Below are 21,670 nucleotides of genomic sequence, written 5' to 3' on the forward strand. Positions count from 1 at the left end.
GTGTAAGATAAGTGGGGTTTTCTCCTTTTTTTTTTTTCTTATTATCTGTGTTATAGTTGATGTATTTAAACACTGGGCCCTGGTCTAACCAGCTAAATCCAGCTGGGAGTCTAGTTCTTGCCTTCCCATGCAGGAACTGCAGAATAGTAGTCATTTACACTGTTCATCCCAAATAAAATCCAGATAACTACACATAAAACTATTTTACTATGAAGGATGCTGAGAGCTCCTATCTTGTGTACCTTAGCTTAAAATTGTATGGCAGGAGCCTTGGCCGAAACAGAAACTAATAAAAATCTGTGAGTTCTTCAGTTTATAGTAGAACTATGGAAAATGAAGAAATTACAAAAATTGAGTACTACTTAGGCCAAATGAGTGTACTGGAGAGCTCAGAGTTAAAAGGATTACAGAAAATGCAAATAAAGGAATTGACACACATTTCCCTCATTTCAGCTCCGAAATGCAATGGTGAACCGGAAAACAGGAAAATTCTCCATGGAAGTGAAGAAGACAGTGGACAAAGGGGTACAATGTCTAAAATATTATTCCAACTAAATTTAAAGCAAGCAGATAATTTTTAAAATTATTTATAAGGTTGCTATAAATATGGTTCCCTGCAGTATATATTTTTTCGCTCACTGAATGTAAACATTGTTTCTAATTTTGTCAGTGACTGACCACTTGATTTTTTAAACATTTCTTATAGCAAACTAACTTCTTCCCCTCTCCCTTTCTGACTTGTTCTGAATCTAGAAGCGGGTACTGGTGATGACAAATGACTACTATTATACAGACATCAAGGGTACTCCATTCAGGTAGAGCCGGCCATAATAAATGGACGTTTCATCCGACTCATTGGATTTGTGCTTATACAGAGCTTGTGAACTCATTAAAAACTCATCAGCAAAAGCTGACAGTGAAATATCCCTGGACAATGCTGGAAACAGCAAGGAATAGGAGCCTACCAGCATTCCTTTCAGCTTTTCCAGGGATGGAAAGTTTGTGCAAGCTCGCACAGGCAAACTCACAGTGTTTGTCATGGCTTACGTTCCATTGAAAAAATATTCAGTTGAGGTTTACATTGAACAAAAGGCTTTCGCAAGTACTTGGAGAGCTATAAATACTATAATCCATTTAAATAACTGCATCTTGAGCCCCATTTTATTTTTTTTTCCCCCCACAACAAGAATGTAATGTAAAATGAGATAGTATTTCACTTCCAATTTGAGGTTTGGATGTTTTCTTTCTCTGAACTACCTTCAGTGTATTTCTATAACTAAAACCGAGTAAGTCGGCAATTTTGGCATGCATATGAGGAGTAAAAAAAAAGAAAGGGAAAGAAAAACAGGTAGCCACTTTAAAAATGCTCATATTTGAACTAGAAATAACCCACTAACTGTACCTTGCACTTAAGGTAGGAGTTTGGCAGTTGCGATACTCAACTGAAATTTTCTTCAATGGAACAGTTTCGCATAACCTGAGCTACACTACCCCACAGAGAAATTATAAGCACATTTCTCTGACCTCTAATGCATGTTAAAATTTACTCATGGGTGGTATCACTCAGTGGGTTTTTTGCTTGGTTTGTATTTTGTGGAGGTTTTTGTGGTTGCTGTTTGTTTTTCTTGTTTGTTTGTTTGTTTGTTTTTCTTTGGCACTGACACTCTTGCACTATTAAGAAAACAGAAATGGGGCTACATACATGCCTGTAGTGCCAGTTATGGTGCTAAGGACAGAAATATAGTTAGGAAAACAGTTCTGGTTTTTCCAACATGTTATATATCTAGTTTTGGGTTGATGTACAGGTTTAGGGCACCATTTATTAAAATATACAGTGTAGTGTCAAAGATGTTTAGTGTTCAGCCCTTTCCCAGACTGAGCTATTCATTGCAGCTTGTGTGCTCTTGGACTTGTTGCTTCTACATGTCCTTCAAGTATCAGCCCATGCATTTGCAGTCTTGCAATTCCTAGCAGATTCCTAGCCCAGGATAATCCTCTTCAATGAATGAATGAATGCCACAAGGTATTCCACGTTTTTGTTCAATAGCAAGAGGCACGGGATCCCCCAGCCTCTTCATTAAACTTGGATGTTTTAATTGGTAGACTGAAAACCAGACCAAAACACAGCGTATAACTGTTGAGAATTTATGAAGCTGAAGTCAATACAAAAGAGCTATACTAGCTAAAAATATGAAACACAGAAAATTTTGTCCAGGAGGAGACACATTTGAAATTCTTTTCCTCTCAGTAGCTCCATCAATTCCCGCATTTCTGTAGTTTCTCAACAGCTTAGTCTGATTTACAAAAAAATATCTCCTTCATTGTAAGGCCATGAACATGTTCAAGGCTCAGCTGAAGAAATCTCATGCTGGGTGAACAGCAGTGAGCTAAGAGGGGCTCATTTATTAGTTTGCCAGGGAATAATGGTTTACTGCACCTCTAAGCACACATAAATACAGCCAATTGTTGCAGGCACATCAGAACTGAGACATCATTGAAGCAACTAATTGAACAATAAATATAATTGGTGAGGGTTTGGAAACAAACAGTTTTAAGTTAATCATAGTACACGAGCTGGAAATGTTCAAAATGAAAATAGCTCTGAATGTCTGCTGTTGTTTGTCTCACAGATTTCAAGGTCTGCTTTATTTCTCTGCACAGTTTAGGTGTGGCTCTCTCTAGAGGACATGGAAAATACTTCTTCAGAGGGAACGTAACTGTAGAAGAAGGTAAGGTACCTACCTTCTCATGTGGCTTACATAGTAGTTTTATTGTTGATTTGGTAGTTCCTAAAGCTTGTACATTAGTCTGCAGATTCCATAAGGGAATTAGATTTTTCTTTTTTTCTTTAAAGATCTTTTGCTCCACAGGATTTTAAGCATACTCAGACTGTGAATCTTCTTTAAATGGAATCATCTTCCATTCTCCTCTCTCAGTGTTCCAGAGAGCAACTCACAGCCAATGTTAATGATTTGTGGTGTTTTCTGAATGAAGTAACAACTAACACAGTAATGGCTATTGGTTTTGTTCACAGACTATACATTGTGAACTCTTTCACAGCTACAACTGTTTTGTACATTATCTACAAGGATTTGCATGTTTCTAATAGCAGTATAGGTACCCAGGGAATGACTTGTTCTTTGGTTTTGCTTCAATCCCCAACTAAATGAATGGAGGAGTCAACTGTGTGTGGTGATAAAATTGTTCGGCAAGAAAGTTTCTGAAGATGAAGGAAGTGTGGAGGCATTTCAGCAGGTTGAAGGGAGGGTTGAAAATTTTAGAAGTTGCTGAACAAAAGCTGTTTCAGTAGAGGAAAGCTTTCAGATTTTATGCTGAAGTCTCTATTTCTGGTTCTTCTTCTTGTTTTGTCAGTGATGTTAAGACAGTTAATTTGTTCAGGGCTTTGTTCCTTGGCTGTATTTTGGGGCATGAATATGTTCTTGTACTCAGGAGAGGTATAAAAAGAAGTTCATTGAGGTTCAAGTACCTGCACAGCAAGTACAAAAAGGCACAGCATGAGGCTTGGAGCTACTCATTCCTCAGACTGTTCCCAGCATACCTCTCACTGATGTTCTTTAATTCAGCCACACAGCAAGTCTGAGTCCCAGATGCAGCCCCAGAAATGTTAACATAACCATAACTAACTGTTCCTTCTCTCCCACTCTTACCTTCACTGATTTTCTCTCACTTCACCTCACTGTCCCCCCCAGGGACCACAGCTCTAATTCCTGTTTTGGCTTCCCTGCCTGCCTTAGTCACTGCTGCTCTGTCCTTGTTCGTTGTGTACTCTGGGGGGTTAAACCCAGATGCTGCCTGCTGAACCCTATTTGCTTATTGTCTATTGATAAATGTTTTAAGAGTTTTTAAAATTGCCAAAGTACATTTTTATTGTGCTATATAACTAATGATATAGTTCTTATTTACAGGCATTTGTGTGACCTGTTAGTACAAAAAACCTTTTCTGAATGATCCCATAAATTGCTGTTTGTGTTCATGGGCTGTGTGCTTAGGTTTTGAGGGAATTGTTCTTAATGATTTTTTCATTATGAGAAGGAGAACAACTCCCATGAAATGAAAAGTGTGTATTTTAGCATACAGAACTTTACTGGCCAAAGAGAATGAGGGAATATGAACAGGAGTCTGTTCCCATTTTGCATTTGTCTTTGCTCAAATTTTCTTCTAAGCTTTAAATATATTATGTGAATAACTCATATAAGTTAAACATATCAGCACAAAAATTTTTTTCTTACCTTTTCAGTTTTAGATCTGATTAAACTAGTTTTGCTAGTCTGTTAGACCCTAAAGTGTATTTAAACATAGTTTACTGTGATTTATTTTGTTATGGTAATAATGCACTTTCCAAGAAGGGTTTATGTTATGGAGTGTATGCAAATAACCATCTGTTACCCAGACTTCTCCCTAAATAACCCATTATTATTCCTGTTACAGGTTTACATGATTTAGAACACCCTGATGTATCTTTAGCAGATGAATGGTAAGCCTTAAATAAAGCATGAAATTAGTGTCTATTACCCTTCTCGGTTTCATAGTGTTTGTGCTTGCAGAGCCCAATCCTTTATGTTCAAAGACAAAGAGAGATCATGCTTGTACAGATAACTTTTTATTGTTTTGACAACGTGTTCACAGGTCCTATTGCAACACTGACTTACACCCTGAACACCGGCAGATGACTCAGTTGGAAGCAATTAAACGCTACCTCACAGGAAAAGAGCCCCTGCTCCAATGCAAGTATTTTGTTAAACATGGATCTGCAGGCTGTAGCCCAGCTAGAAACTGTCATACTTACCCTTCTACAAAAGGCAAAGCTGCTCAATTTAACCAGCGAGGATTTGAGATAGGATTGCTTAGCTGATGTTGCTTTGCAATTTCAATTGGTTTTGAGCTTTTTCCAGGGTGTCAATAAAGATATTATTATTTATTAGTATTAATTATGCATTATTAGTAGTAGCAGCATTAATTATGATACAAATTTCCGACTTTTACAGTAAACTGTGTGCCTGTACCAAACATTCAAGTTTCTGTTCAGATGGTGTAGCTGTACTATGCAAAATTATCACTCCATGTGGTTTTATAAAGTAAACAGGACTGATCTGAATTAATCCTCGGATCACGCCTCTAAGGAATTTACCAGATATTTCATGGGTATTTTAGGGAGGCAATTAGCATTTCTGAACTGCAAAGCAGAATAAAAAATTCAGAGAGGTGCATATTCTGTATGTTTGCAGAAATGCAGAGCTTTTTGTGAGTGTTGCTAGATGTACTTGTAACCTTATGGCACATGCAGACATGAGCATTAGATAGTATATTCATGAATGAGTTACATGAAGTGCAGGATCGTTGTTTGGTTTATAATCTAGAATTGTTGCCAATGCAATGAAATTGTGGGGGAAAAACTGCATTGTGGTAAAATTCCGTGTAATGTAACATAGTAAGCACTTCATAGTGCAAAATGTTTGAAAGCATATCACAGATAAAATATAGCAAAATATAAGAAAACCCTACTGTTTGGTCTTTATATGCCCATATATTTACTGCTTTTATTGTATTGTAATAGGTGACAAAGAATTGATCCAGGAAGTTTTGTTTGATGCAGTTGTGAGTGCACCAATTGAAGCCTATTGGACCAGTCTAGCATTGAATAAATCAGAGTAAGTGATCTTTGTGTCCACCATTATGTATCAGTCATGGGTGTATTTTTAATAGTTACATTAAGGTATTTTTGGAATGTCTAACAAATCCTGATATACATGAAAATATTATAATATCTCTTTGATGCTAAATACCACCAAGTTTGAGTTCAATCTGAAGTGTTTATCTTGCATTGTATGTTGTGAGGATTAGCTGAAAGGTTACCCAGTTTCCACAATAAAACTGGTGATATTGTGCACTAACTGCAACTTACAGTTCTGTGTATTTTTAACAAAGGGTACTTGAAAAATTTAATGCAAAATTTACCAAAATTATTGATGCAATTGGTACTTTGCCTCAAAATAAATTATATATAGAAAAACTTGCACTGATAAATAATTTCTTTAATCCTCAATTTATTTATTTTCCAAAACTACCTGGGATCTAGGTTTCTGTTAGGGAGAATCAGGACATTAGCCAGTCCTTTTCAGAGTTTATATCTTTTACTTTACTAATTTATGCTATGATGTTAAGTAAAGTGTTAAGTAAAAAGTTTTTATCCATATTACACAGGTGTTAATCTTTGCAGTTTGCATGAAATACTGTGGTTGAAAGGCAATTCTGGAGATTATCCTGTTTAGATTTTGCTAAATTTCAACCATTTTATAAAAGATGAATGAAAAAATACGTTGCTGTACTGCATGTACTCATATTGAATGAATAAAAGCAACATGATAAGATCTGGTTCATCAAAGAGTTATCCAGCCTTCTCTGAGAAGATAAAGATAAGAATTTGTTGCATGCCAACATACTGTGGACATCGAGAGGTGTAAGGTGTCTTGAATCCTCCTACACAATGAAATAACAGATCCAGTAAACACAAGGACAGCTGTGGAATGATGCCAGTGGGAGACTTTTGATGCTCTTTCAGATTCTGACTTTGCTTCATTCAGTCTCATTAATGTGAAACAATAAAATGGCTCTTGTCCCTAGCTTTGTGGTAATGGGACTGAAGTTCTTGCAGTCACACAAGAATTAATTTTGAAATAGTTTGGTACTGATAACAGTGCAGCAGCAGAATTCTGTCTGAGACATCTGGCACATTTTTTTCTCAAGTTCTACATGCTAAAGCCTGTCCTAAGTTTGACTCTCAGCTTCCTGTTTTAAATATATTTGCTTACCTGAGCAATAGTCACACCTATGACTTGAAGCAAAAATATACCACAGAAATGTTGCATGGACTGGGAGCAAGATCTGGAATTCCTGCCCATCTCAGAATCGCTGTGTGTCAGTGGTTATTAAATAGTTTTTATACAGCTATGCCACACCTCTTTATTCTATGGCTTCTATGTAAATTCTCCCTAAAAATCCTACAAAATTTATTGTGTTTGGATTTTTAGGGATTCTCAGTCTAAACAGTATTTCTACATTGCATACAATTCAAAACCCAGATGACTATAACTTAAAAAACAGCATTTAAAAGTAAATCAATAAATAAGGAAACTATGCTCTCAATAATCTCTCAAAAACCTCTACACTTGTGCTTTCTGTGACAGCAATGCAGCTTTATATGTTTACTGTCTGAAACATTAACTTTGCTTGTGTTCTGCACTGTTCCAGAAACTCTGACAAGGGAGTGGAAGTTGCCTTCCTTGGGACACGGACTGGACTCTCTCGTATCAACCTGTTTGTGGGCCCAGAGCAGCTGACAAACCAGTAAGTAACAAACTGTGCCTGGCAGCCAGGTAAGAAAAGAGAGAAAAAATTGTTTTTATGCAGCCCATCTACTGTTTCTTCACACAGAACCAGTTAGAAAGATTTCCTAGGATCCCTTAAATTCTTTCTTTGACTGGAACTTTTGGAACAATGAACTATTTTACACCTGTAGCCCATAAATTTGCTTTCCCTGCACAGACACTCCCAGCCTCACATCTCTCTTCTTATGGATATGCTACACCTTTTACTACACCACCTGAAAACAAGTACCTGTAGGCTTTTTCAGGGATTTTGCATCATTGTTGTGGAAAAATATTTTTGGTGTTTAAAGAAAGACAAGTGACAGAATTGGACTGGGTGAAAGAGTGATCAGGAGACCTCAACATATAAGAGTTTCCCATTTTCCTTGGAGAGCATGTAGTCTAGTGGAGGTATTATGCATGTAAAAGAACGTCTGTGTTTGATTTTTTCATGGTAGACAAAGTTTATTGCATGAAAACCTCTATAGTGCTTATCTGAGGACAAATATTTTTGCACAAGTCGGTGATATCAACAGCACTACAATTTATTATTCAGACAGAAAACCAGAACAATAGTGTGGACACTGTACTTGCTCTTGGCATAAATTTTCCTCTGTCAACATTCCCTGAAATTACTAAGGAATAAAGTATTTAGTTGTCCACTACTACCCCCTACACAGTATTTTGAACTTAGGCTGTAAAATTACCCTTTTTCTCACTACTCAAGAGTGAATGCCAGTGGCAACAGACTACCAAATCTCCAGTGCCTTTTCCACCTTGTGCAGCTCACAGTTCTTATATTGTGCTGAAAGAAAAAGGCTTTTTAGACTAAGCATTTTTATTTGTACACATCAATAAAAACAATTTTAGTGGTACTTAGAGGTACTGGTTTTTAGTACTTTTAATGTCTTTCACAACAAAAGTTACTGTGTGTCACAAACAATTATTAGTGACTCGATTTAACTCTTTTGTTGAAAAAACAGTATTAGAAAAATTGTCCCAAACCATTTTCTTTGTAAAAGGCTGCATTTTGTTTTGTCTTGTCTTTCAAAGCTAGAAACTATTGTGTGCCATGCAACAAAAAACAATTGTTTTATTTCTCTCTCTTTTCTCAAGAGATTTCCTGACAGCTGAAGATAAGGAGAACATTTTTAATGCTGACCATTTTCCACTCTGGTACAGAAGAGCTGCTGAACAAATACCTGGGAGCTTTGTCTATTCAATCCCATTCAGCACAGGTCTATAATTTTGTCATTCCCTAAATTCTGAGCCATGCATGGTGCTGAAAGGATTCCAAGTGTACCAGTATGGAGTGGGCTTTGTAGCTAATCTCAAATACTGATCTGAAATAGGCATTGAAATTTGCAGCTACTTCACTGGTCCTTTGACCAGCTGTGTCTTTTATGGGGCTGCATGTAAAACCCCAAGGTGTGGTGTAACACTTTTCATTTAATATTTGCACAGGTACAACTACATTTTAAGATATTTTAAGCAGGGAAAGTCCAACAGAGTAAATGTCCACATTATTGAGAAGCCCTACCAGCTGTCACCTTTGCTGCCTTTTAGCAGAGGAGACAAAACCTGATGACTCATTTCAGTGTTTTAAGCTTGTTTTTGGGATGCTGGGGAATTTAAAATGGCGATGCCAGTGTGTTCTGTGCATACGTAGAGATCATGATGTTCCCTGTTTTGTTTTCTGAACACTGTATCCACATAGGCTGTTATCTAAAACCAGGGGAAAACCTTCAATTTCTTCATTTTGCAATATATTGTTTCAATTTTTTTTCCCCTTACTACACCCCACAGAAACTGCCAACAAGAGCAATGTGGTGACAGCCAGTACTGCTATTCAGCTTCTGGATGACAGGAAATCTCCAGTGGTTGCAGGTACAATTGTTGTTGTTTATTTGGTTTGTTAATTTTTTTAAAATCAGTTTTTTTAAAATCTGCACTTTCTCTTTTGGGTTAGTAGGCATTTAATGTAAATATCCAATATTTTAAGAAGAGAGAGGGAAGGATGCAATTGCACCTATAAGATATAATTGGATGACTAAGTGTGGAGAGCATTTAATGCTTCCTCCCCCAAGAATCTGATCCTTTATTAATTGGCTCTCAAACCTCTCTGTGAGCTACTGAGTTTGACTTTATGGAAATAACCATTATCAATAAATCAATTTTGGTAGACACAATTCTATACTATAATAAATCAGATTGTATTATGACAAGGAAAAAGAAGTATAAGAAAGGACTATCTGATTTGTAAATGTTCCACCCAAGCTTCAACTTTGAAAATTCTGTGCTATAACAGGATTGTTTTATAACAGGATACAATGTGGTGATTTTTGTCTAGATTATCACAGATGTGATTTGTTCAGAGCTTAGAAATTGAACAACAAAGCTCTGCTGTCTGTCAGCCAAGAGTATAACAGTACCTGAAGACTAAAAGGTGAAGTGTGACAACTACAGAATAGAGATAAAACCCAGAGATTTAAAAACGGGAGTAATTAATTTTGAAATTATTGGATGTTCCTCACTCAAGTTCAGATGCTTATCTGACCAGTTTTTCTCTGGTTCCCAGTGGTTACTGACTCTGAAGAAGGAAAGAATTTATTATGCCAGAAACCAAGCTCTCTTATTTCAGGAAAAATTAAATATCTGCCACACAAAGCAGGAACCACCTTATTTTTCTCATATTAAAAATACTATTAAAAATGCTGTGAATATAATAATGAAAGAGCAAGAATGTGCCAGAAAAATGGGAAATCTCAAATTTGTTTCTTCAAACACAGAATAGACACTGATAAAAAAAGATTTTAGGTCAATAGTAAAGCAGCTTTCTGTCTCCAATCCACAAGATACATTCATCACAAATTATTGAACTCTTCTATATAACACGCCAGGAAATCCTAATTTTGACTTCATACTCCTGTTAAAGCATAAAATAGCCTTTATAAACTAATGTAAATGCAGACACCTGCAAATTGCTGAAGATGTAATTTAATTTTCACTACGATGAAGAAGTGAAGAAGTGTCATGTTATTTCTAGAATGCTCTGTTGTTTGGAGTTAGCAAAAGGTTCATCACACAGTTTTCCATCATCTCTAAAATGCATAGGGTTAATAGACATCCTTATATTTATTCTTTTCTCACCAGTATTTGTAATTTTGTTTTTACTTTGAGAAGGTATGACACATAATTACTTCCAATACACTTTCAAAAAGCTTTGGGTTTTTTTGGTTTTTAGTAATTGTAAAAGAGAAAAGCAGGTGTTGTTTCCCTTCCCCCAATAATTCTGTTTAGTACTGAACACTTGAAATTGCTTGGATCCCATAATTTCTATCTAAAATAAACACAGGCTCTTGAAAGTTTTTAATGCCAAAGCACGTAGAAGATTTCCATGGTATCTGTAAAAGCATAATGCCATGAAATATAAGAGCAGTGTAACTACTTCTGAAGCACATCAGTGGTTTTTTATTTCTATTTCTGTAAACTTTAAAAACGTTGTGATAGATATTTTGTTTACTGTATGAAACACTTTAAAGTGTTTTTTTCTTTTAAAGTATCACTCACCCAGCTACCGCCACTCAGAGACAAACAAGTATATGCACTATTCTTGTTCTCCTTAAGTTTAAGATCATGAATGTGACTTGTCAGTCCTACTTTCTCTCAGAAAACTTTCAAGAAAGCACCCAGCATCTAGTTCAATTTTTAAGTTTTGTTATAAGGCTGACAATATTCTGTGTTAAGCAAAATGGATTTGGAGGCAGAAACTGGAGCAGTGATAAATGGGAGAAGTTTGAAGTTTTTATTAGCCAGACTTGGGAGACTAAAGTAAGATTATGGGTAATGTTTTCAGATACCTCCATTGGAGTTCAAATTTGGCCAAAACATCTCATTTTAATTTGTGTGAAGTAAGTATTCCTTATCCCCATTTGGTCTGAGTAGATTACAGAAAGCAGCAGGACGGGATACACATTTCATGTTAAATCACTCTTTTCTCTAGAGGGATTTGACTGAAAACTAAGCTGTGCCAGAATGTTGTTTATTTCAGATCACTACGAGAGTTTAAATCTGGCAGAAAGAAACTAGAACATTGTTATAAAATGTTATTCCTGCCCACAAGAGGGGAAAAAAGGAACAAAACCAACTCTTACTGCAAAATCCATAGACTGGGTTTGATTTTGTTTTGGGGTTGGTTTTTTTGTTGTTTTTTTTTGTATGTAGTCAGATTATTTTGTTTGTTGTTGTTGGGGTTTTCAGTTTTCTTGCTTAGAAACCCATCACTTATAACAGATGTCATATAAAAGTCTAAGGCTTATTGAAAATAGCAAAGACTCAGCTGTATAAAATAGGCAAAAAATCCTGAAATTAGTAATTCTGCAGACTCTTACTGCAGAATAATTGAGTGTTCCTGCTGTTTCGCCATCTGTACCTACTAATACCAGTTCCCTGTCAGAATGTCTTTGCTTCTTGGCAAAAAGCCCCTGTAATTTGTTTCTAAAACCTCTCCTGCTTCTTGCAATTGAGATTGTGATTTTTGTTTGGTGTTTTTTTTTTTTTTTTTTACTTGAATGAATGCAAATTTCTATAGAAGGTGTGGAGATAAACCTTTAATATAAGTGTAATATTATCATATTTATTATTGTTTATACAGCGTTCAGTTTAGTTGCAGGAGGGAAGTGACAGTAGTACTGCATCAGGATTTCCAGGATTGTCCTGGGATTATAGTAAGCACGAGATGTCACTGAGATGATTTGTTACTGAATCAGTCTCATGTTTATTGAAGGATGAGACAGGAGAGTCATTACAAACAGCATCTCTGATATCAAAGGCAGTAGTTACAGTAACAATAGCAGAAGCAGTAGGCCGGTGTACTAGTTTGAAAACAAACCAGTGGGAGGCACCAAGTCAGAATAACAATTTAATAGGGAAATTAAAGAAAAGGAAAAAAAAAACCTGAAAGAAAACACTGGTTGAAACTGACAGAGTCAAGATACAACCTGAGTCCCTGTTAGGCAGGGTGGTGGTAGAATGGTGGCTGCAGTCCTCTGAAGCGGTGATCCTGTAGAAAAAGGGCCTGCTCTTCCTTAGAAAGTCCAGTGGTGGCTGTGTAGCTTCTGTCCTCTGGGAATCCAGTGGAAAGGGTTATCTCTGGTGTTCAGAGTCCCAGATTATATCCACGATGGGATGCTTGGTTCCTCCCTCTGGTTGGAGCATCTCACAATGGGGTAATGAGTCATGAGGCCAAGTGTTGATTAGGCTCGTTAACAGAAGATGGTCCGGAGGGAGTTATCTGTGAGTCATGGGGCAGGACAATGATGGGCCATTAACAGAAAGATGGTCTGGGGGGGAGGAGGCAAGGAAACACTGCCCCACCTGGTTTCAACAGCTCATGGGGATGGTAATAGAATACACCTCAACCCAGGAGAGCCGGGCAGCTGCAGCAGGTACAGATGCCAGGTAGCAGCAACTCACTGAGGTACCAACAGCTTGCTGGAGAAGCAGCAGCCGGCCTCACTATGTGTCTACAAGGCTTTTGATAACTTTTTGAGCCAATAAACAAATGCCACAAAGCTTGCTACACATTTGTATTAACCAACACTGTATAATTTTCCCACAATGCGTACTTTCTTATCCAGTAAACACATTGCTATTATAGCCTATTGCACAAGCTTATACTAATACATCTTAACTTTCTAGGAAACTTTACTATAAAACCTATTATTAAACTCAAAACTCTTTACTCTTTTATTTATCACTATTATTTCTTGTATAAAGTATATTTTTACTACATTTCTACTCTTATAAGGCATATTTATTTCAAAACTACAAAACTGTGTTCACCAAGGCCTCAAATTGAAATATGCATCCATTTCTATCTGCTCAAGCACAATGTCCTTTATGTGTTCTGTCAGCACCTGTAGGCTCTCTGTGAGAGAACTCCCTGCAACTCCATTTCCCACAGTACTGCAGGCAGGGCTTTCTTTACATTTGAACACATTTATGTTCAAAATTACCTTAGCTGAGTGTTTTCTGTGACCATGTCTTCTAAATCAAGTTTACATTGAAATGATGAGTATCTTCAAACTGCCCCTGTTACAAAGTGGAGTAAAAGATGGAGTTTTTTTTCTTCTCAACAAGGTCTAAAAATAGGAGAATGGTTCCCCATCCCAGTCTTGAAATTTAGTGAGATTCCTGGAATATGAGTATTCGTCTGGGTGACAAAGATGAAGCTAATATAGGATATCCAAATTTAGATAGTGATCTAGCTATTAAAATTGAGACAAGTTAAGGTGGAATAGTCTCTTATGATGCTCATGTGAAGGGCAGTACATTTCTGCCAAATGTTGGTGGAATTCAGCATTCCAGTCTTGTATTCGAGTTAAATTATTTCAGGTCCTTTACTTGGATGTCGACTTTCAAGTAGCAAACATATGGGCATCTGGATAAGGGCAGGATAGGATTTCTACGTGCTATGTACATGTTTATTTCCATTTCTTTGGCAAGAGATGATGGTTTCATCAGTATGATTTTGTAAAAAAAATCATTAAAGGTACTGCTCACCTAGACAGTTATGAACAAGGTATGGGGATGGAAGCAAGCAAACAAGAGCCATCATGGAAAAAAGCAGGGTCTAAAAACTGAAAAATTGCTCTCTCTTGAGATTTTGAGAGTGTTGACAAAATATGTGAACACTCATAAAGGCAATTCCATGTAGGGGCATTTTAGTTCAAAAGCTGCAGTACAATATAGGACCTTAAAAGCCCCTCTTGTTGAAAGAGACCATTGCGGTTCACAGAAAACATGAAAATTAGCCCCTTGGTATGCTTAATTAAAGATAACAGAACCGACATAATCTTCTTAGGGAAAAAAAGTAGTAAAGAATGCTGAAGAAAATGTCTGATGAAAATTGCCCTGTCCTCTTAAGTTCTCTTTGCTGAACAAGCAGAACCTGGGTTTCAGGCCTCATTGGAAAAGTCCATAGCAGGGGTTAGTAAAAAGCTCTGGACACTGAGTCAGAGGAATGAAGGATTAAATCATACACAGGCAAAGTCTTTAGTGTCACAGTCATTGGAAATTTAGAATTTGAAGGACATGAGGAGAAATGGTCCATTTTTTTTCAATACAAGGCTGCTTAAAAAAGCTGAAATTATGTACAGTTTTCCTTAATCCTTCTTTGCCTCTTTTTTGTGCAGACCAGTCAAATACATGAATTGTAGAGGCTGGAAGTGATCTCTTAAGATCATCTTGTCCAATCCTACTGGAGTAGATCTTGAGAGAATCTGCACTAGAGCTGATTACCCAGAACTGTGTCCAGTCAGATCTTAAATGCTTCCCAAGTGGAGAGGCCATGCCCTCTCTGGGTGTGTTATATTAGATGTAAATATAAAAATCAGGTGGAGTTCTTTACTGTTGCAAATGTAGAATTGCAAAAAAGTTTTGTTTCTGTGGTACTTAAGTACAAGGAAGGAATATCTAAAGAAGTATTCTTTGCCATTTTTTTAAATATGGTCAGTTTTGTGTTGGACTTCCTATTTATCAAAGTTGAAATTGGAAAATAGAAAAGACTAAATGAGCTCTCCTTGCACATGCTCTTCTGTGGCCTATCAAATCAAGTAATAGCTTAATTTGTTTGTTTTAAAAAGATAAAAATCTTTACCAGTACATCAGACCTGTAGTTTCTGAAAACAAGCATGTCCTCAATGCTTTATGTCAGCATAACTGGAACAGTAGAGTAAGAGAAGCTCGCTGTAGCTAAATTATTGAGAAATGAAAGTACTCCTGTTCTGTGAAGATGAAGGCATGTTTACAGTCATTTTCTATCAAAGAAGGATGATTGTCTGGCATGTGCATTCAAGTGTTGCCATAGCTCTGTGAATCTACCCTGACTCAGTCTTTCTGCTGAAGCTGCACTAATTTATGTATAGTTAAATATATATATATAGCTAAATATAAACTGAAATATATTTAAAATACAATAAGCAATCTTTTATATCCAGGTGTAGGAGGTGTTACTGAAACTGAAGCAAAGGCAGTCCTCTTCTGTTCACTGACAGTGGGATTTTAAATGTTCTTACCAAAAATACTCATTATGCAAACAAGAACACTATGTTTTATTCTCCCAAAGAAATTTTTCCAAGTAGTGCCATGATCCAGTATTTAACTTGTCCAGTATTTAACTTTTCAAACTTGATCCTTTATTTTTATAACCAGCCCATATACAAATTCAAGGATTTTTTCTCCAAACCCTGGTTAAAGAGATATTTTTTACAAGTTACCTCATCCATCATTTTCTTTGTTCTCTCTTATATAACTTTAAAACCCAACTTTAGTATAACAATACTCTCACTTATTTCATGTTAAATATTCCTAGCCAGGATGCTAAAAGGCCTCAGATAATTTGAGTGACACAGCTTGAATCTCCTGCTTAGCATCTCCTTCTAGTTTTGTATCCATAAGCTAAGCTAAGGAATAGTAAGGACTCAATCACTGATTTGTTAAAAATGGCACATAATTTTGAATGCTTCTATTCTGGCCAGAGGAAAGTGGCCCTGATAATCCTGCTGTTTGATATTCAAACTGTGCCTTGAAATTAGGAAAGATCCAAAATCTCATATCACTTTTGAAATACAAATCAGTCATATCAGTCACACTTCAGGTTTTCATTCTTCCTGTTTAGATCAAACTCTACAGAACAACAATTTAAAAGGAAAATTTGTGAGTATATCAGTTTTCAAGTAAGTGAGACTTCTGCTGATCTAGGCTCTAAGGAAGATGCTTTTAAAATTTCATGGAGGCAAATGTACACCTTGTATCTGAAAATATGTGCCTTTATGACACAAAAATTTTGGTTTTCACCCATTTTCCCTTTTTTTTTTGGTGTGTTAATGTTTGTATAAATGTGACCTCAACATTTCATCCGGGGTTTTTTTTAAGTGAATTTAAATGGGGTTTGCATGCACATCTCTCTTTTAACAAAGAGACTCAATTACTTAATCAAAAGTAATTTGAACTATTGGTATTTCTAGAAGTGGCACATACTGTAAAAGTTTCACAAATACTGAAATCTGCTGATGTTACAGTCATGCATAGAGCAAATACATCTGCTCTCTACTTCTTGGACTTTTTTTTCCCATTTTTTCTCACAGATATTGCTTTCATATTATTATTATTGTTAAGAACATTCAGGCAAATGTCAATGCCATATACTGTCCTTAAAATTTATGATGCCATCTGTAAAATTGCAATTTAATATGAAGGCCTAAGGGAAAATGAATATGTCCTCATGATGACACACCAACCAAATTTTTGAGGGATTCTAAAACAGATGTTTTCCTTGTCAGGCAAGAGAGTGATTTACCTAATCTTTACTCCTCATAATAAGCCACAGAATATTATATTCAACAGTAGCATTTAGCAAATCCCTCAAAATGTTTTTCATGCTTTTGAAGAAAACCACAACTTTATGTTTTTCCAGAGTTTCTTGTTTACTTTGAATATTGTTTTTGTGTTCATAAATCTAATATTGGTATACAGACTAACGTTTTCAGCTTTAGAAAAACTGAGATGTGTATTTGTAGAGTCTAACACTAAGCAGCTCACATGGAGCCATTGCTTGGGAAAGATGGTTTGCAGGGAAGGTGTGGAGAGAGGTAAACTCCTCCACAGAATGCTTTGGAGTATGTGGTGTAAGTCCTGTCCCTTTCCATTGGCTGAACAGGGAAGCTGAAATTAGTGACATATTCACAATTCAGACATTTACATTCATTTCCATTTGTTCTCAGTTCATTTCACCATACAGAATCAGCATGTGGAACAGTAGAATAGTGGTTTTGGTTTTTTTGAGGTAGTTTTCTGCTGGTGTTGAGAATTTAACCTCTATTTATCTAATGCTTGGCTGTCCTCACCACTTGTTCTTAAAGAATCCAGGACTTTGACAGATGTATTACACCAGTATCAATTGATGTTTAGTATCAATATGTGTAGTAAATGGCACAGAGCATCTGCTCTTTGCTTCTGCACTTCTGCCTTGCTGTGGGGATTTGTTGGTTGGTTGGTTGGGTTTTAATACTATGTAATTTGTGGAGGAGGAAGATCCTTGTGATCTAATACCAACCAGATTCCAGGGGCATTTTGCTAAATAATTCTGCTGCCAGCAAAACAAATCCCTGATTGAAGAACAAAGCAGCAGATGAGCTGTTGGGTCCTTTGGATAGCTTCACATAATGTTGTGCAAGGATGAAGCTGCAGTCACATATATGATTAAATTGCTATCATTTTAAGTACTGAGGATTGACTAATTTATTTTCCCTCCAGTAGACTATATTTCCAAATATTAACAGTGTTTTCTCATGTGTTGTATCTTGAAATGAGGATGACAGCCTTTGCAAAACAGTTGAGCACATAGAGTACATAGCCCTAAAACACTGAGAGATCCCTCTTCAATCAGTAGGAGAGAGCAACCACAGTTTCCACTGGAGAGAGATGTGAAGTTTTAGTTGTTGGTTTGTTTATTATGGCCTTCTAATTCCTACACCTTCTCCCCTGTTGTGCTTTATTGTGACTGGTGTTGCTGCCTGTTTTCCCCCTGATCTGGGGAACATTCAGCCACATTTCAGGTAATATAAACTCAGGACATACTAAGACCCTGAAGATTGTTGTTACTGTGCCACTTTTGGCCAAATTAAAAGATCCAAGTTGTAAAAGCAGGCATCCTTTCTGGATGTTTGACTAAAGCCTGTGTGTCCCTGTCTCCTGGACAGCAAAGGTAGATTGCTGTAATGGTCATTATTTTCCTGTTAATTGTTAATGATAGAAAAGCTATGTGTAGTGTCACTAATTGTGCTACTTTGATACTCAAGAAGAGGGATCCAGATTTTGTTTGGACATTGTATTACTAGAGAATAATGAAACTGAATTTTGATTGACTTTTTGCAAGCTCTGAATGGAAAGACAGATATGGCAAGCAATTATGTTTCAGTTTAAACTTCATGTCTTTCAATATAGATGCTATTGGTCATTTTCTGTAAAGAACATGGGTGTACTGTAGTATTGAATTTTTGTTCTAAAATGAAATTTTAGAAAGTTTTTCTGGAAAAAAACAATATAGCGAGCCTATAAATGAAAGACAGGAATGGAGCAATATATGTGCTTTCCCTGTCTTTACAAATGCCTTGCAGACTAGCATGTCCTCATATTTTGTTGACTTTGAGGGGGAAGAGTGTTTTTCACAGAGATTAGAAAAAAATACTGTGCTTACTGTAATACTCTCATGAGATTGCTGGAAGGACAACAAAGCTTTCTCAGGAACATTTATCTGAAAAATAAATCTGTGCAGACAAATAATTTCAGTGGCAGATGTCCATTGCTAAGCTTTATAAATTAAGGGCAGTTCTGTGGGGGTTCCCTATATTCAGTCTTCCACTTGTTGTCAATAATTTTTATAGAAAACAAATTGTAGCTTTTATCTCTGTTTTTCAGTAATTGAGAATTCTGTTTCCTCTGCTGAAAAATAAATATTTTACCTTTATTAAGTAATTGAATTAATACTTTTCTCTGTTCCTTTTCTGCTATTACCTTATCATCAGAAATGACTGGAATTTGTTAATTGCAAACATGCAATTAACCTTTTACCATGGTAACTGTGATACACAGTCTTATAAACCTTAAATGAAAAATTTCCCTGGGATTTTTGGGGTGGGCTTTTTTTTTTTCCTTTGGCAAACATCAGGTTAGAAAGCATAGAATCAGATTTTGCCTGGATTGGCTCACTCTGTTCCCACAGCAGAGGGAACTAATGGAAATATTTAATACTTTGCTTTCTGGCAGAATTCCATATCAATTTACAGCCTTGTGTGTGCATGAAAATCCCCAAAGCATCTTCAATGTGACTCAGAATGAGTTTCTTTAAATGTTGTTGTGCCCTTCATTGGCTCTTCCTTACCTTTTTCTTTTTTTCCTTCTTCTTTTACTTTTTTTAAAATTGATATATGAATAATGATACAATGAGGAAAGCCTGAAAGGTTTTTGGTGCAAAGACTGTTTTTTTAAGGACTAGGAAGATGTTCTGGGTTATTCCTGACTAGGAAATATCAAGTGAATTCTTGTTTTTCTTTTGCTTGAAAATATCAGAAGTGTGAAGTGCTTTGTGATGGGAGCTGCACTGCTGTGTCTGAGCCTGTTAGAAACATTGGAGGTGAAATCTCTCTCGAGGCTGAAGGTTTATTAACTTCCATCCCACAATCTACACTTTGAGTACAACTGTGCTCAGTTTAGGTTGTCACTGTGGAAAGGCAGTGATTTGGCATGGCCCCAAACTCATTTCTGGGCCCATGGGCAACAAGATCCAATCCTGTTTTGCTTCAGTCTTCTGTATCTGAAAAATTGTGTTTTGCTTTGCAAAATATTATGGCAATAAATGGATAAAAGAGTAAAAAATGTAGATTGGCATATTTAAATGACTTAGTTCTGAAAGTAGATTAGATTATTCATTAAGCTTCACCAAATATTTACAAGGAAAAAAAAGTAAACATCAAGAGATCAAAGAGCCTGAATACAAATATTCTACATATTAGGATATTGTAAAAAATATAAATATTCTAAAAATGTTGTGCTGATGATGTCTCAGCTGAAGCAATGTGCCCAATCTAGGGTACAGCATTTTAAACAAAATGTAAAGAACTGAAAATGTTCCAGGGAATGCAGAAGGAAAAAAAAGTTTGGAGAATGTGGTCTTGCAGGAAGAATTTGAAACAGCTTGGTTTATTTAGTTCAGGACAGAGAAGAATGAACAGAGCCTAATAATGATATGAAGTACTTAGCAGTTAAAAAAAAAAAAAAAAAAAAAGAACAGACAGTAATTGATTGTTTTCAATGTCTGCTAGATTTAGATTAAGACTGAGATGCTTAATTTTCTCTGGACATGAAAGCAACTGCAGATGCAGGAATGAGCTTTAATATTTGGGTTGCAATTATTACTAAGTAGATAAGAGCAAGGGTTAGGTGACTCCTGCCATAGAGCCCATTACTCAGTTGAGGCTGTTGTTGGAACAGCTACAGAGCTTGATCTCAGAATCCATCTGTTGGAAGGAGAGTGCAGGTCTCCAAATGCCACAACACAGCTTCCCCTTTCCCTTATTGCAGATTGTTCCATGGACTTTTTCCTCAAGACTATAAAAATTGGTGATTTCTGCATTGGCTACCTGGACAGGTCTTTATCCCTGTCACTGGAGAGAGTTAGGGGACACATGAGACATCTGTCCAAAATAGCCAAAAATTTATTTTATCTAGTCTTGGAAAAGGTGAACGGAGTTCCTGATCTCTCTTGGTTGCCTTAAAATAATTTCTAAAAACCATTAAAAGATCTACCTCTGCACACTCAAAATATTCTTTGAATTCTAAACTTATGATATTCAAATGGTTCTGGCCCTGATTTCCTCTGATGGCAAAAGAGCTCTGCAGAGAGTAAGGATGGACCCTTGAGTGAATCCAGCTGAATGTTCCCTCTGTGAGGGAGGATGTGTAAACATGCACCTACATTATCCTCCTACTGAAGGGCAGCACTGTGATTGGAGCTGCATCTGCAGTCATGGCATTTGCAAAATGGAGCACTTGTGTGAGGATTTGGGAATAAGTGGCTACAGAAAAGCCTGTAAGCCAGCAGGGTATCAGGTAGTGTCTTCAGATATGCTCTGTGTAATCCTTTCAGGGCCTCTATCCAAAGCAGTGTAGCGTTTCTTCCTTCAGCATTTTCTCAGCTCTCTTCTTTCTTCCCTACTAAGTAATTAAAAAAATTATATACAGTAGTTAACAAGGTGCTTCCTACTTTCTAAATTAGGAAATGAATGGAATGTTTAATTGCCACTTCCTGGGGTATATTGGAAGATTGAAAATACATTTTTGGAAATGCTTTTAACACATTTATGTTATCAGGGGCAGTGCATAGACTGGCTGGTCTGAAAACTGCTTGTGAATTGTGTACATCTTAGATGGTAATTTGTACTCTCTAATTTAAGAGAGTACAAATTTAGATAAACTAACTTAGATGACTATTTTCTGTTTTTCTTTGCAGAACATCACTCCTGTCAGCCACTGACTGTAGGTGCACCATAGGTCATATCTTTGTTTAATACTGCATCAAGAATTAGTAAAGGCTGGTAAAACACTTTAAAGTGGCTACATCATGATTTTGTGATCTCAAACGCTCAGCCCTAGATAGTGGCTTTGGAATACACATGCACAAAATATAAATAAACTTATGTTGTTCTATATAAAGTCTTAGTAGA

The 21,670-nt window shown here is 36.4% G+C and overlaps 1 protein-coding gene across 9 annotated transcripts in view; it reads left to right on the forward strand.

Moving 5' to 3' along the window:
- CACNA2D3 (calcium voltage-gated channel auxiliary subunit alpha2delta 3) overlaps positions 1 to 21,670 on the forward strand; it is a 422,236-nt gene that overhangs the window by 331,312 nt on the left and 69,254 nt on the right. For all 9 annotated transcript variants that reach the window (XM_069027740.1, XM_069027747.1, XM_069027744.1 and 6 more), the window contains 9 exons: positions 454 to 525; positions 754 to 815; positions 2,662 to 2,729; positions 4,450 to 4,495; positions 4,648 to 4,745; positions 5,576 to 5,669; positions 7,270 to 7,365; positions 8,502 to 8,623; positions 9,192 to 9,272. In XM_069027740.1, the coding sequence (XP_068883841.1) occupies positions 454 to 525; positions 754 to 815; positions 2,662 to 2,729; positions 4,450 to 4,495; positions 4,648 to 4,745; positions 5,576 to 5,669; positions 7,270 to 7,365; positions 8,502 to 8,623; positions 9,192 to 9,272 (739 nt within the window). The remainder of the gene's footprint in view (positions 1 to 453; positions 526 to 753; positions 816 to 2,661; positions 2,730 to 4,449; positions 4,496 to 4,647; positions 4,746 to 5,575; positions 5,670 to 7,269; positions 7,366 to 8,501; positions 8,624 to 9,191; positions 9,273 to 21,670) is intronic.

This window comes from Aphelocoma coerulescens, chromosome 12, assembly GCF_041296385.1.
Source record: "Aphelocoma coerulescens isolate FSJ_1873_10779 chromosome 12, UR_Acoe_1.0, whole genome shotgun sequence".
NCBI lineage: Eukaryota > Metazoa > Chordata > Aves > Passeriformes > Corvidae > Aphelocoma > Aphelocoma coerulescens.